Raw genomic sequence first — 16,399 nt, forward strand, 5'->3', positions numbered from 1 at the left:
TGAACTCAGCCTTAGAAATTATTGGTTAAGAATTCCTTATTAAAATTTTAATGATGCACTCCTTTGATTTTCCTCTCTCCTCCCCAAGGGTTTTATTGTTCGGTTTCAGTTCCTTACTGCTCTTTGCCCATTGCTTTTCTCTCTATTTACTAACCTTGGCTAACCCTCTTCTCACCAGATAATCAGATTTTACCTGCGTGCTTCATATTTCTATTTGTGACCTGGAGCTACCCCTTGAGCTCTAGGCCACAGAATTTTCCAGCCAAGTGTTTCTAATGGAATATGTCAGCATGTATAAAATTTAACTTTATATGACTCCAGACTTGCTGCTCTTCCTGTGTTTCCCACTTTAATCAATAGCTTCATTGTTCACCGTAATATGCAGGCTAGATAATCGGACATTATCCTTGACTTCTCCCTCCTATGTATATCTAATCACTTATTAAATCAAGATGATTCTGGCCATAAATTATTTTCCAAGAATGGAAAATACTTGAATTATTTGCAAGTATTATTACTATTGCTCCTCCATTTCTGGCCCTATCACCTTTAACCTCTATTACTGAAACAGTCTTAATTCTCATCATTAAACTCAGGTATTTTTCTCAAAATAAAGGTCTTTAATATACTAATGATCTAAGGTATATGACTACTGGTATTGCTATCTTTATTAGATGGTTCCAATAAGTAGTGCTTTATTATAGAAATTGTGATTTCCTAGAAAAATGAATTTTCTTTTTCTGATAATGTCATTTATCAAATCTATATTCCATTAAGATGTATTTCATGTAATGAAAGATGACATTTTAAATGTAATTGTGAATAGGTGATTTAAAATAACTGTTCCAGGCTACTTTAATATTTCTGAACTTTAGAGTCTTAATTACCCATTCTTTCTAAGAAACAAATTAGTTTCAATATAAATGTTCACAGTTGATACATTATGTTTGCAGAAACTTAATTATTTCATGCCTAGTAGAAACACATCTTCCTTTGGATCTTTCCATACATAAAGATTATTTTAAATGGAGATAAATTTATTTAAGTTTGACATTAGAATTTGAAACACTAAAATGCATATGTATGTGGTTTTAGAAACTGCAATTCAAATCAGTTTAATAGGATTTCAAGAATATATCAGAATTATACAAACTCCTTCTTTTACATAATTTTAAAGAAGTTTACTATCACAATCAAAGCAAGTTTGATTTAACTCAGGAAATAAGATACATGGAAAGCATTTTCAAAACTGAGACACAAATTCAAAAGAACCTATGCACCCCATTCATTGTTCATATTAGCATTACGTACAATAGCCAAGAGCTGGAAACAACCTAAGTGACCATCAGTAAATGAGTAGATGAAAAACTGTGGTATATTTACACAATGGAATACTACAAAGAACTCCTACCCTTCTCAACAGCATGAACGGAACCATTATGCTAAGTGAAATAAGCCAGGCAGTGAAAGACAAATACATATAATATCACCTATAAATGGAACCTAATCAATAAAACAAATAAGCAAAATAGAACCGGAGACATGGAAAACAGGAACAAACTGACAGTAATCAGAAGGGAGGGGGGAGGATGGAGGAAAGAAGGGTCAAGTTAAGGAACATGTATAAAAGACCCATGGATGAAGACATCGGGCAGGAGGTGGGGATTTGGTAATTGAATGTGGAAGGTGGTGAGTGAGTATGGCAGAGGAGAGTAATGAGGGAAAAGTGGAGACAACTGTAATTGAACAACAATAAAAAAAGAGGAAAAAAATATCATGCTTCTGGTAGTCAGTTTGTTTATCTAGAAATTGCAAATGAAAACAAAAAAATGTCTAAAATCACTAATCATAGAATAGCACTTTATCATATTAATTTGACTGCAAACATAAGTAAACATAAATATTAGAACATCACTTCTGAAATTAAGTGCCTCTGTTCATACATGGTCATCTTGTCTGATGGCAAGTCACTTGCATTTGCCTACAGATTTAAAGCAAAAATACAGTATCCCATGAAAATCAATCTGAATCAAAAATTTAATTTAATTTTGAGTCCAAAGAAAATAAAACACTGAGTCCTTGTGTGCTCATTCAAGTCCTGTAGTTAATGATGGCACTATTAACTTGTTTTTAATACTATAAAAAATCCTTTGAACTTGAAAATCTACACATTTTATTAAAATATTTAAGATAACAAAATGCCAAGGGGAGGAGTGTCCATGATCTGACCAGAAGATAGAGTGTTTCCTCTAAGTATTCCCACCTATGTGACTGATACCACTTAAAATTCATTTGATCCCATTAAATAGATTTCTAAGTTTGGTAACCAAACAATGCATGAGAGGGAATATTGGACAAACAGACTGAGAGTTTATTTGAAATACCTCAGTAAAAATCAAAGAATTCTTAAAATAATGCCAATAATTCCAGAGAAAAATGACTACTACCATCTAATGCCTATTGGAAATATTAAAATAATTCATCTTATTCAGAAAGTGATACATTTATTTTATAGAAAACCTTACACCTACTGTAATAACACTGTAAGAGTATAAATACCAGTTAACAATGTGTTGGCTTTTTTTACCATTAATGTTTTACTGTTTGCAATTAACTGTTATTTTACTTCTATTTTGTACCATGGCAGAAAGAAGAAAAACTGGTACCCACGAAATCTGTCTGTCATTGTTTCTACCAGTAAATCAAGACAGTTTTTAACTCCTCTGGCCTTAGTCTATTCTTGTAGATATTCATTTAGGGGTTATTTTTTTTTTAGGAATTATCAGGGGGAATGCATTCTGGATATAAAAAATGATTACTGTTTACTCTTACTGTATCTGTCATTTTTATCACTGTCTGCCTGAGATTATATATTCCTGAGGGAAAAAATCCTATCTTTTCAAGTTGCTTTAACTATCACAATACTCTGCACACATAGGTACTTAATATATAATTTTTGAATAAATTGCCTTTTCACTATTGTTATACATTTTATTCTACCTAGTATTTTATAATAGAATAACTTTTAAAGTCATATCTTTATACAAACCTGTTACCGAACTTCACAAAGTGGGTTTAGTTGTAAAGTACTGGAACAGATAGAAAGAAAGAACTAGATATGTATTTTCTATTCACATATAAGTAAAAATACCTCTTTGTTAATGCAGATAAATCTGTACACATTCATTTTGCTACCTCTGAAAGGTCGTTATATAGTTTAATGACCTGCTTAAATAAGAATGCAACACCAAAAATGTAACAACCTTCCAGAAAACTGTTTGGTGAGATCACAGGCACATTAAAATATCCCATATAATTCCAGCATTACTTAAAAAATGCCTCCTCTAAATAATTATGTGAACATCACTTTATTGTTAAGAGATAGCTTTGCGATTATCCAATGAAAAAGTTTATAATGTGATTGTTTATTACAATAGTTTTCATTACCTAATATCTTTGTAACTCAGAATATTAAAAATGTAGACCTTTTGTGTTATATAGAATTTTGACCTAATGGCAGAATATACAATATTCATTAAATTCAGTGTCTTTACTGTAAATAATTTTCATAAAATTATAACCATATTAGCTTCTAGTAGTTAATGAAATCCTACATATTTTCTATCCAAGTCAATAGTTCCTAGTACAACCTGGCTCCTTTATAAACAATGTTTTACTCTTTCTCTATTGAACAGTTTTATCAATGGCTTGGATTTCTTAGTTGCAGAATATTATTCATCAGAACAACATACTGATTACCCTGACTTCCTTAGCAACTTCAAACCATACCCCCCTAAACAGTATTATTTTTCCTTGTGATATGTGCATGCAGCAATATTATAGGCAAAATTCTTATTTACTGATATTGCAAGGGATCATTATTCAGTCTTGGCTGTCATGCACAGCCAAGCTGTCATGAAAATAACATATTATTCACATTTGTTTTATTTTTTTTTAGCTTACAGGTCTACCATTCCGCCATCAACAGTAGTGCATTTTTGAATAAAAACCCCATACAAATACATCCATTTAATTATATTTTAGAGGCTTGATAAATTATTGATACATCCATTAAGTTATTTTCTGCTATTGTTACATATTTCAACTACTGTTATTTAGTCATATCCATGTATTCTCATAGTAAGGATTAGGGGATAGGAGTTGAAAGATTAGACTGATTATTAATAAGTTGGTAAAATAGTAATAATTGATATATTTTTATAGATTTCACACCTGAAACAAACCTTGCAGTTGCACTAATTTCTGTAAATACAATGAAGTTCACATCCTTCAGTTCTTATTTATACTATTCTTTTTGTCCGTCTCCCACATCTCATCTCCCAGGGCCCAAATCTACTCATCCTGAGGACTGATTCAACTGCTATCATCTTCATCAAGTGTCCTTGATTCCCAAAGCTGGAGATTACAGTCGCAATTAACTTAACATCTTATGCAGGCCTTTCTATGGCACTTATTCCCTTCTATCTTACATGACAGTGTTAAATATGACATAATTAATATACTATACATATAATTTATTCCTTGATGAGCTATATCTTCTCCTTGACATCCTGGGCACACAAAACAGTGTTTACTGCAGAGTGATTAGTGGAAAACACATAGACTTCACAACTAGTTTGATATGGGTTTGATTATAAACTCAGCCACTTAGTTCTTAATTTCTATGTGTTTCAGTTTCTCCATATAAACATAGAATAAATATGTTGCTTTCTTGTTATCTCTGAAAAATATTCTAGCCTTGAGAATAATTTTAAAGGATAATGTTTACTGAGTCATCTTATCTGGTATTCTGCATTGTCATTTAAAGTGGAAATGCAATTTAATTAAATCTGAGGAGCACAGTGATCTCTTGCCTTAAAGCTTGTAACATGCAACTGTTTCACATATGTTAAGTTGCTTGTATCAAGAATTACATAAAATGTAATTCAATGTTTTAATACATAATTTTCATGTGATGAGTAAATTACTATCCTTATTTATATGGATTTTCAGAGATTTAAGCACTCTCCCCAGTATCAGGTCACTGATAGATGGCAGAGGCACAATCCAAAAAAAATATTTTATTTAAAGATTTTATTTATTTATTTTTAGAGAGGGAAGGGAGGGGGAGAGAGAGAGAGAAACATCAATGTGCGGTTGCTGGGGACTGTGGCCCACAACCCAGGCATGTGCCCTGGCTGGGAATCAAACCTGCGACACATTGGTTCACAGCCCGTGCCCAATCCACTGAGCTATGCCAGCCAGGGGTTAAAAAAAAATCTTTTTATAACAAATACAAATCCTATTTCTCAGAAAGCGATATGTGTGTGTGTGTATATAATATTGGATATATATATATCATATTGGATATATGTATATATATTTAATATGTAATATATGTGCTTATGTGTGACATTGGTTTCAGATGCTGAAATAAATTTTATTCAACTGATTCTTTGGTGATTTTTAAATATGAACCAGTTAATTTATTTTTTATATTTTTCTTGCACACAGCTCCTAAACCTTTCTTTTCTGTTTTTTTTTCTTTTGTCTCTTAGTTCTTTCTCTTGGAAATATTTTTAAAGAATAACTTGGTAGGATTTTCTTTACCAAATTATCTTTGTAACTCTGCTTTATAAAGCACAAAGAATCAATGTAAGCAATTGAAACAATATAAATTATTCCAAAGGAATTTAAATATAATGTTTCATTCTTATGTTAATTATTATTATTATTAAAATACATGATAAAGAAGATGTGATACATAAATACAGTGGAATACTACTCAGCCATAATAAAAGGTGAAATACTGCCATTTGTAACAACATGTGTGGACCTTGAGAATATCATGCTAAGCAATATAACCTGTCAGAGAGGAATTAAGAACCATATGAGCTCACTTATATGTGGGATATAAAACTGTAGGCAACAAGTGAATGAACAAGCAAAATAAAAACTCATAGACACAGACCACAGCATGGTGGTTAAAAAGAGGGTAGTAAAAGGTAAAAAGGGCAAAATATATGTTGATGAACATGATTTGACTTTGGGTGGTGGGCAGACAATGCAATATTCAGATTATGTATCTCAGAAATGTACAGTTGAAAATTATATAATCTTATTAGCCAATGTCACTCCAATAAATTTAATTAAAATACATATAGAAAGTTGTATTAATCTAATTTGGTTTCCCTGTAAAGATAATGTCAGTATGTAAATAATAAAATTGTTTTTGTTATATAGAGCAACCAGTCATGTGCTGCTCCTGCTCAAAAATAACCTTGGAAGCTGCACTAAGGATTGAATGTCTTAAGCTAGAATCAGCGTTGTCAAATGTTTCCATCTCTTCATTTTAGAACTACTAAACCCCTTAGCTTTTTCATAAATTGCTACACAGCCGAACACTTACGCTGTCTCAATTACATGACTTCTTTTAAGAAACAGCTTGTATTTTGAGATCAAGCAAACACACCCTTTTATGCAAACAAACAGAAAAATATGAAAGAGAGATTAAGGGTTGACTCTTATACTCACGGAATGTTCTATAAAATTCTTCAAGAGCCAGGTGCTTGTCAGAGTTGAAATCATCGTATTTCAGTAGATCATACAAAGTACAACCTGAAAGATCCTTGCCCAATTCTTCCTGTTTTATCACCTGACAAAAAAATTATAACCATGCAATTATATCTGTATCTTAGCAGTTCTATAGTATTACTAGTTACACATACTAATCAGTTAATAGATCATTGTGAATATGCCTATTGGCAAAGAACCGAATTTAAAAAATTTCATCTTCAGTTACTAGACAATTACCTTTAACCATTTCAGAGTTATAAAGTTAAGATAGATACTTAGAATGTGGTCCGAACGTTCTAATGTAAAAATCTCACAGTAGGACACAGAAAATCTGAACATTAAAATGATATTTTGTATTTCATTCATTTACTTTGCTCCATTTATACTGAGTCAAGGACATATCTCCACCTGGAAATTGCCTCCTATGTCTCAGTGACCTATGTCAGAATAAAACAGGGTTCTTTCCCAACAGAACAAGTGGAATAGTCTGTTCCAACTTTTGCCCTTGTACTATTTATGAAAAACGGAGTTAGACTGTTTTTACTCCTCTGCCTGAACTCCTCCCCACTGGAAGTGAAGCCGTTTGGGAGCATGCATTAGCTCTGTGGTCACAAAGGAGCTATTAAGCAAATGACTGTCTCCAGGAGCCAGATAGAACTAATGCACCGATTGATGATGAGAATCTAGCCAAGTGTGGGTGAGGAAAATCATCAAACTGTGCTCTGTCCTATGGACTGAGGCTGGAGCTTTTCTACACGCCACTGCTTTTGAGTATTGCCTGCTATATGAAACAGCTCCCCGCAATTTCTCAAACTTTCCTATCCATTCTGGATAGCTGCATAACTGCTCCACGGGCTTTCATGTTCTCCCACAGACAGAGGCAGTAGTTCATATTGCTTAGAGATGCCCTCACAGTGAGTGTTTTTTAAAAGGTAAGCAGGGTGATGAGAAAACAGGCTATGAAGTCAGCTAGCTCTGGGTTCATTTCCTGTGAATGCCACTTAACAGCTCCATAATTTCTGGCAAATCACTTAACCTTTCCTTAATTAGAAAAAGAATAGTGACATCTCTCTCTCATGCTTGTAATAAAGATCACACAAACACACACACACTCATATATGTATACACATGCATAGTCAGAGGCAGGACACTACAGACAGTACACACCCAAAAGGAATCATTCAAAGTTAAAAATAATGACATATATAATGTGTTTCCTATTCAAATAATTCACTATAGATTTTCAAACCAGCTTGTGCTTGTTATGGTGGTGCATTCACAATGTATGACTGTTTCTTTTGGTACAGCAGTATGTTTCAGAATTTCTTTGTTATATCAATGACAGATTTCTGAGTATAGTTCTTAAAGGTTCTCAGATGCTTTTGAGCTATTTTAACTCTTTTTGGAACAATTCTGTGTTAAAAGTTCATCTGCAACTGAACGTGGGTGACCTGTTGAGACAGGTCTAAGGATGGAGCTGAGCATGTGAGTCACTAGAATGCCCCTCCCATCTTTAGCCACCTGAGGAAGGATACACAATGTCAACATATGCAAGGCTGAATTTAACTTTGACCACGAAATGGATTCTCTATTCTTACACATTGTTTTGAAATGCCATTGATTAAGCTGATAGTTCCTGCCTTAGAGCAGGCAAAAAAGGCAAAACATTTGTCTGTTTTAATTGGTCCATATAAATAGATACTGTTGATCGCAAGAATTAAACCCTGCCCATGAGGACAGTCCAGCTGGAGGGATTACAAAACTACCTAATGGCTTTAGCCATCTCTCCTATCAACCTAATGAGAAAGCAAATACTGCCTTTCTACTTAGAAAGCAACAGAGCTCTCAATCATTCTCCACCTGTTATTTATTAGAGCATGGAAAATGACCTTTCCTGGGTGGGAGGGGAAACAGTGTATTTGATCTTACCTTACTATGCTCTTCCTAAAGATCCATAATGCTATTGTGGTTATTTTGGGGTTCAGTGATACCAGAATTTGGTCAGGTGTTTTAATAATATTTTAGTGGCTTTTATTCTCATACATTTTTGTAATGAGATGAAGATGGGAGAGAAAGTCGGGGGGAAGCTGTCATCATTTTCTATCTCATATTTAATTCTGTTTTAATATTTTACTCTAATTAAATCACGTGTGAGACCAAGAGAACAACTTCTACCTTTTTCCTGAATGCTGGCTCTGACATAAGACTAGCTTGATCTTGATTTGATCATGATTACGGAGCTTAAGCTCAGTATGCTATTTTAATGTGTGCCCTAGAAAAACCCATGGTGTGGCTGGCAAGCTTGCTAAAACTCTGTCCATCTATACTGAGCCGTGCCCATGTTCAGGAAAGAAGTGATGCATTCCCTCACTCATCAATATTTTAAATATGTATTGTCCTCATTTATTTCATTTTCACCCAATGAAGTAGCCTACTTAAAACCTAGTTTCTAATAAATTCTTCTCCCCTGTAAGTTCCTGATGGAACTCTGGTATAGCCTGGGGTGTTTCTCATGCAGCAGTTACTTTCCCATGCTTTCAACAGCATGGAAAAATTGCTTTAGATATTCAGAGTTTTGATAGCCATAAAATGATGAGTATTTGACTACTGGGAAGAAAGCATGATAGAAAATCTATGTTATTTCTTTCCCTGGTATATAGTAATGCAGTAAGCATATTTTGGCACAGGGGATTTAAACTTGTAGGGCTTTGACAATTCCCTGAACTTCTTTCACTTTCTGTCTGGCACAGGTTTCAAAACTTCCCACTCTCAGCTTCTCACAACACATATGTTACTTACTTTTGAACTAGTAATTCATGACAGGACTAGAGCCAGTGAACATTTTGTCATTTTGTGTCTATGATGATACTTCTGTCTAGTAGCCCACTTGTAATTTTATGTTTTCCATTGTAGAATATTGAAGACATTTCCTGTACTTAACCAGGGCTTTGGGAACTTAAGACTAAAGAAATTTTTTTGTTTTTCTTTTTTTAAACCTGACTAAAGATCAAGTAGCATAGATTTTGGGCTCCAAAGAGGTTAAAGTCACCATGACAAGATAAAAATGTCAGCAGAATGTATGTCTTCAAGGGAGCTCAGATGCACAAATTTCAAGAGGGGATACATTTAACATCAGCGTAATAGACCTGTCAAAGTAGCATGTGGGATTGTAATAACTCAAAGATGATTCTATCCTTTGGTACTATCTTCTTTTTGTTCCAAAACAGAAAATTGAAAAAAAAAAACACAAAACAAAACCTGTCCCTCTCCCAAATAAGCTATTCTCCTTAGTATTGTTGCATATTTATTTTATTCCATCAGCCATTCAACAAATCATTTTTGATTGTCGACTATGTGACAGACACCCTTATAGGTCCAGAGAACAGCCAGTAGAAAGACATACAAAAATTTCTTCCATGTAAAACTTACATTCCAGCGAAGGAGTAGCAAAGAAATAAACAACTTAAGCATAGAGTATGTCAGATGATGATAAGTTATCTAAAGATAAATAAGATTGGAAAGAGAAATAGTAACTGTCAGAGGTGGGTATGGAAAACTGTATTCCTGTATAGAGATGCATGAGCATTAGATTTACGGAGATATGGCATGACCTGGAAATCCAAGATTATTATACTGACACTCATACAAGGTATAATATACATGAAATTGATTTTGATGCTCTCAAGGCAGGTCATGCTGATGAAGGTATGGGTGAGAGGGTATAAGAGTACAAAGGGGTGGAACCTGCTAGTTCTTTGCCCTCTTCTTTCTTTTCCTTAATGGACACAGGAGAGAATGGCAACTGTGAATTCATGGACAGACACCTCATTCACATGTTCAAGTTATCTGATCTTTTTCTTATCCAAACAATTTTTCTCAGACTAATTATGACCATGTCAAAGTCTCATCAACCTTAGTGAAATCAGAGCTCAGGAATCCTCTGTTTTAAAGCAAGTTGATCACATTTGTGAAGTTGAGAAGAGGCAGATATATTCACTTTTCTACTTGGCAGATGTGTAGATTTCATCAAAGCCTGAGAGTCAGAAAATAAAAATATTCCTTTGATAGGAAGACCCGTCTCCAGGCATTAGCTCTAAACTTCCCCTTCACACTCAGTGTGGGTTAACTCCTCCACTGTTTAGTCTGAACACCTTCTTGGGTGCTCTCTCTTCATTTCTCCTCTTCCTTTCTCTCTCCTTCTTTCTTTCCCCTCTCTTTGTAAGAAAATATGCCAAGACTGTGCTGGGGCTAGAAATAAATTAGTAAATAAGAATGACATCATCTGTGCCTCCCTGCAGATAATATGCTAGAAGGGATGAGGGGGAATGTGTAATCAAAAAAATAAATAAACAAGATAATTAGTTGTCAACAGTGCTCCAAAAAGAAACAAGAAGCAAGGACAAGGTAAATAGTTAGTATTATAATTGTTTAGTCATTTGCAACTGATGCCATCCTAAAATAGGTATATTAAAAGTAAAGGATGAAATGAAAATAATTAAAATCAACAGGTTAGAAAGCATTGAGAAGGAATATAAGGCTAACATTACTCCTTTTGAAAGACCAGCTGAAGAGATGACATTATTAAGCCTCTGGTGAGAAAGGAAGTATTTTATTTTTAAGGCCTTCTATGTGGCTCACAGGTATGCTCAGACAACATGCATGCCACAACTTTAAATCCACCTTGACATTCTAAAGGCAACATGCTACAAATAATATGTTTATACTTTAAAAATAATTATAATTTTTCAGTTGTATGCTTCATATTATGAACAGCATTTAAAAATATGTGAGACTAGTGATGTTAGCATAAGCAGTTAGTTATTTATTAACAAAGGAAGAGGTCAAATGCAATCAAACATTAAAACTGATTAAGTCAGAAGTGGCACTTTTGCAATCACCCCAGGGCTGGGAGTGGAGGGAGAACCAGTTAAGTGGGGAAATTCCTCTGCTGAGGCACATGTGCAGTGCAGTAGAAGCCAAGACTGTGCAGAGGGAAGCCCTTCTACTAAGCAAACATGCAGTAAAAGCCAGATGAAGAGGCAGAACAATGAGGCATGCACAGTAGGAGCTAAAGTATCCATCCTAGAGGGGAGGAGGCTAGCCTGGGAAAATGTGGAGGAAGGATTGAATAAGATAAGGTCAAGAAACCCAGAAGATCCAGAAAAAAGTCTGGATAGGGTGAGGCACCAACATAGTCCTGGGAAAATGCAGGAAATTGGAAAGAAAGCCTACTTCTCCCAACCAAGGAAATATAATCAAAGCTTAACAAAGGCAGGAATTTCTAGCTCTTTGTAGCATTTGTGTGACAGCCACGCAGGCCCACGTGCAGCACTGAAAGTGGGTCAGAGGGGAACAGAGACTAGCAGAGACTAAAATAGACTACTGAAGCTTTAGATGCTGATGCCAGGCTGATGGTGCAGAATATCTGGCCCTGGCCCTTCTCTTGGGCTAGGTGGGCCCAAGTGCAGGCTTGTGGCTCCGAGGGCTGGACTTCTTCCACAGCAAGACACAGCTGAGCTCCCTGATTGCGTATGAAGCAGTGTGGCAGCCTCTTCAGAGGCATCTGTGTCCTGAACACCCTTCCACTACATCTTGCCACTATTTCTGAAATCCTCCTACACTCGAGTCCCTAAAATTCACTTCCCGTGACAGCAATAACCTATTTCCAGACCAGTCTACCTCTGGCAACAGTTATGTTTCCAGACGAAAGTACTGCTTTTAATTGCAGCCCTGAGTTGCACCAAAATCAACAATTACCTTTCTGTGAGTGCTGATTGTTGCTGTTATTATTACTCTGAAATCTTTAGCACTTCAAAAGAAATTCCCAGTACTACTAGGACCTATGTACTGGCATTGCCAATGCCTTACCAAGTCAAACACCTTGTTTCTCTGGCCTTATTTTGAATACCTGATAGGTTCATGGGCTTTTAAAATGTTAAATAGGATTAATTACCATAGCATTTTCTGGAAGTTCTCACTTATCATTCTTCTCTATCCATTAAAGTGCATACTTATTTGTACTTAATTTGTTCCCACTAAAATAGCCTTTTATATATGAAACAAAAACATTTTTTATCAATCTCAGAGTGTTAAATAAATATGCTGACTAGTCATTAGAACCTCTTCAAAAATCTATAAAAATGTAATAGGCTTTATAAACTCAAAATTAAGCATCCATTCCCTATGTACATTCCCCATGTAACATTTTTAATAATTTTAAAAGAAAAGTGTTATGTACAAAGATTGCAAGAACACATTTGCCATGCCCATACTGTTGGCTTAAAAATATGTAGTCTTACTTATTCCTGTTTTGTATTAAATTCTGTAAATGTATTTACATATGGTAGTCATTGAGCAAATGGTTTTTTAAGTCAAATATGTATAACATAATAATCTAAATCCTGTGAAGAAGTAGTTCTTTTTATTATTTTAATAAAGAGTTGGCATGTATGCACATTAGGGAAATATTTCATTCTAATATGCATTCCTAATGCGAATCGGCTAATTAAGATGACAAAATCTAAATGAAGAAAAGCTAAATCAATATACTCAATACAGATGCTTATTTAAACTCAGAATCATGATTGAATGACTTTGCTTACTTAAATTCTACAAGTGTTATTTTAGGAAACTGGAAGAGACCTAAGGAGCAGATTTTCTAAGCTGTTAGTGCCATTCCCCCTCCCGAACCCTGTATTTCCTGCTTTTAAATTAATTGAATAAGAGGTCATTAGACCGAGGCAGCTCTAATGCAGAAGTGCCTACATAAGCAACCCAAAATCTGAGCCTCCAAATGCCTCATGGTTACTAAATCAAAACCTAATGACGACCAATCACAAACAGCCATTTGGTTTAAACTACAGCCAATCAATAATTTCCTTAGTTTGTTTTTGCCTTTTTCCAACAAAAGTTTTTCCCCAACTCTCCTCTTTGGAGTGCTTCTCACCATTTCCAATTTGGTTTCCCATTTTGAAAGATGTTTTTTGTTGTTCAAATAAACTCTTAATTTAATATGTCTCAGTTTACCTTTTAATAGTGCCAACAAACTCAAAGGGGCCACTTCAGCCAACTATGTCAACCTATGTACCCTCTCATCTTACCCTGAGGATCAAATACATTGGACCACAATGTAAGAAATGGTTGCTCATTCTCCTCTAAGAACAACCTGGACAAATTTCTTTGTGCTTCATACCCTGGCTGACCTCTGAGACCCTACAAAATCCAAATCTGCTCCTATGGCTGTATACATTTCCCAATCTGACACAATTTCTATTCCTTTCCAACTCAAACCCACCAAAGTGCCCTCTGGGAATACAGCTCTTTGATCAGGAAATTCTTTTTTGCTTTCTATTTCTTATAAAAAACATGTTCTTCACCATACTGACTTTTAAAAAGTTCTGGCTGTCTCTTAAGAAAACCATTTGTCCAATAACTTTAACAATTGGAGGATAATTTTCTCTCAGACCCATTCTATCCCAGTGCAAAGATGATAAATAACTATATGCATCCCTATTGGCATTCCTTGATTATTTCCTCTTTGCAAACCAGTCTACACCACATAGATAGGTAGATAGATAGATAGATAGATAGATAGATAGATGGATGGATGGGATCTACTCTTTGAATTTCAGCTACATGATTCTCTCCTGTTCTCACTCCATAATTCATGAATGGATAAAGCTTCTGATTCACGATATTTCTGTCCACTTTTACTTACTCTTTCAATATTCCCAGTGACTGTAATATCCATGTGAATAAATGATGCAGAAGAGTTCTCTGCTTCCTTTCACAATGAACAATCATTAACTTTTTCTCTTCCAATGAACTTTTCCTACAAGCCAGCCTCCCAGGAAGATCTTGTTCATAGCTTAGATCACATCATCCTACAATCTTGATTTCAGACCTATTTTAGGAATATTATATGTTCTTAAGACCGCAAATGCGCTATTATGGAGCTGAGTGCTGGCCTACCCTGTCATATATACACCACTTAGGGAGACACCAGGATGCCCTGGTCAAGTCTGTGACCATGCTTCAAAGAAAGAAAATTCTTTAAATGTCTGTTGAGACTTTTACAGTGAGCTATTATTCTATGAGACATGCACTGAAAAATTCAACCAATTTAGAATATATTGCTACAAGAACAATTTCCACTGAAGCAAGTGTTATTAAAGCTCGGATTTCACAGTAGACCGAGAGTGCTGAATTCTTACTGTTGGAGAATACAATTTGAGAGGACACAGAGAGATCCAGATAGCATAAATGAACCTCAGATACCTATTTAGATTTAGAGAGTAGAAGTAATGTAGAACACCATATAAGCAATTTTTCACACCTTATCAGAATGGCCCTCAGGAAAAGCCAGAACATTTGGGTTTGTCTTTAACATACAGAGTTGGTTACTGGCAGAGATGATTCAGTTCAACATCTTCATTTTGAATGGGATCCATGCAATACAGCACAGATTCAAGAAAAGATATAGGGCTTCCTAGAACTAAATAAAATGTCCATCTACCTATTTTCAGTAAAGAGAGTATAGACATTTAAAAACAAAAGTGCACTAAAAACATTTAAAATGTGATTGAAATCTCATCTTGGTCACATAGTAAAGTAGAGACATAGAGACATATGAAAGTAGAGACGACAATAATCTGTTTATTTCTATAAAAAAACAAATTTGATATCCCACTTCATGCTACTAGCCAACTCTATGTCCTTTGGGGAGACAGAAATTATCAGCCGAGGGGTGAAAGTGAGCCTGGTACATACTGAGGAGTGTGAGAGATACGGGGTTTTACTGTGTTCTAAAGGCATACAAAATATGTCAGAAGACAGAGGCTGGGGAATTCCGCTGGTCTCGGGGACTGAGGATATGGTTCTCCCTTGGGCAACAATGTGACAGATATTGGTTTCAGATATTCTGTAACTTGCCATTAGTTTTTAATAAGGGTAAATGTTGGCAATTGTGAAAAGTGATATCTTTAGTTATGCAAGTTGAGGAAGAAAATCTAAATTTGAATTGTACTGTTTTAAATAAAGAATTTGGAGTCCCAGATAAAATGGAGGGATTGGAGTTGAGAGATCAACTTGGGGACACACCCATGGTACAGGAAATGCAAGGCACACCGTGGACCTAGCTGAAGGAAGGGAAAAGTGCACAAGGGCTTCTTCGAAACTATTTTAATTTGTGATTCATGGAATGTGTGATGTAAACCCAACCTCTGCCTCCCTTAGATATCTTCAATGAGGTCCACATTGCTTTTTGCAAATGAATATTTGCATATGTGTGTTGTGTTTATAACTAAGAGAAAAGTGAAAAGGTGAAAACCAACAACAGTTATTACTACATCCAACAGATATTGTACTTTAATATAATGGTAGTATCATTACTATTACTATTACTACTACTGTTACTTAACTCAGTTACTATAATATTTTTTATTTCTCATAACTTAATTTTGTGGGAAAGAAAAACTGCATTAAAATAGGTATTTGACATATTGATATATAGAGATATTTTAGTGTAACATATATCATCTCAAAATAAATATATATATGAGATTCTTTTTTATGTTCACTTCAATTTAACATTATATGTGTAAAATTGAAGACACTATATACTCTAGGAAAAGTGTCCAACATTGCAGGCTGCAGAACAACAATATTTACCTTTTTCTAGGATATAATTTGTGATTTAACTACACTCATGCTAGCTTTATAAGATAAGTAGGTGGGTACTTCAAATGACATGAACAAAATAAATACCATAACATGTAATCATTTATTTTTTCTAATTTCTTGGAATAATCAAAACCATTTCTCC

General features: G+C 34.7%; 1 protein-coding gene across 4 annotated transcripts in view; it reads right to left on the reverse strand.

The window, feature by feature from the left end:
* The window catches only part of FSTL5 (follistatin like 5), a 542,283-nt gene that overhangs the window by 238,346 nt on the left and 287,538 nt on the right, over positions 1–16,399 (reverse strand). For all 4 annotated transcript variants that reach the window (XM_045831808.1, XM_045831806.1, XM_045831807.1 and 1 more), the window contains exon 6: positions 6,535–6,655. In XM_045831808.1, coding sequence (XP_045687764.1) covers positions 6,535–6,655 — 121 coding nt within the window. The remainder of the gene's footprint in view (positions 1–6,534; positions 6,656–16,399) is intronic.

This window comes from Phyllostomus hastatus, unplaced genomic scaffold, assembly GCF_019186645.2.
Source record: "Phyllostomus hastatus isolate PE091 unplaced genomic scaffold, TTU_PhHast_1.1 phas_contig_159, whole genome shotgun sequence".
NCBI lineage: Eukaryota > Metazoa > Chordata > Mammalia > Chiroptera > Phyllostomidae > Phyllostomus > Phyllostomus hastatus.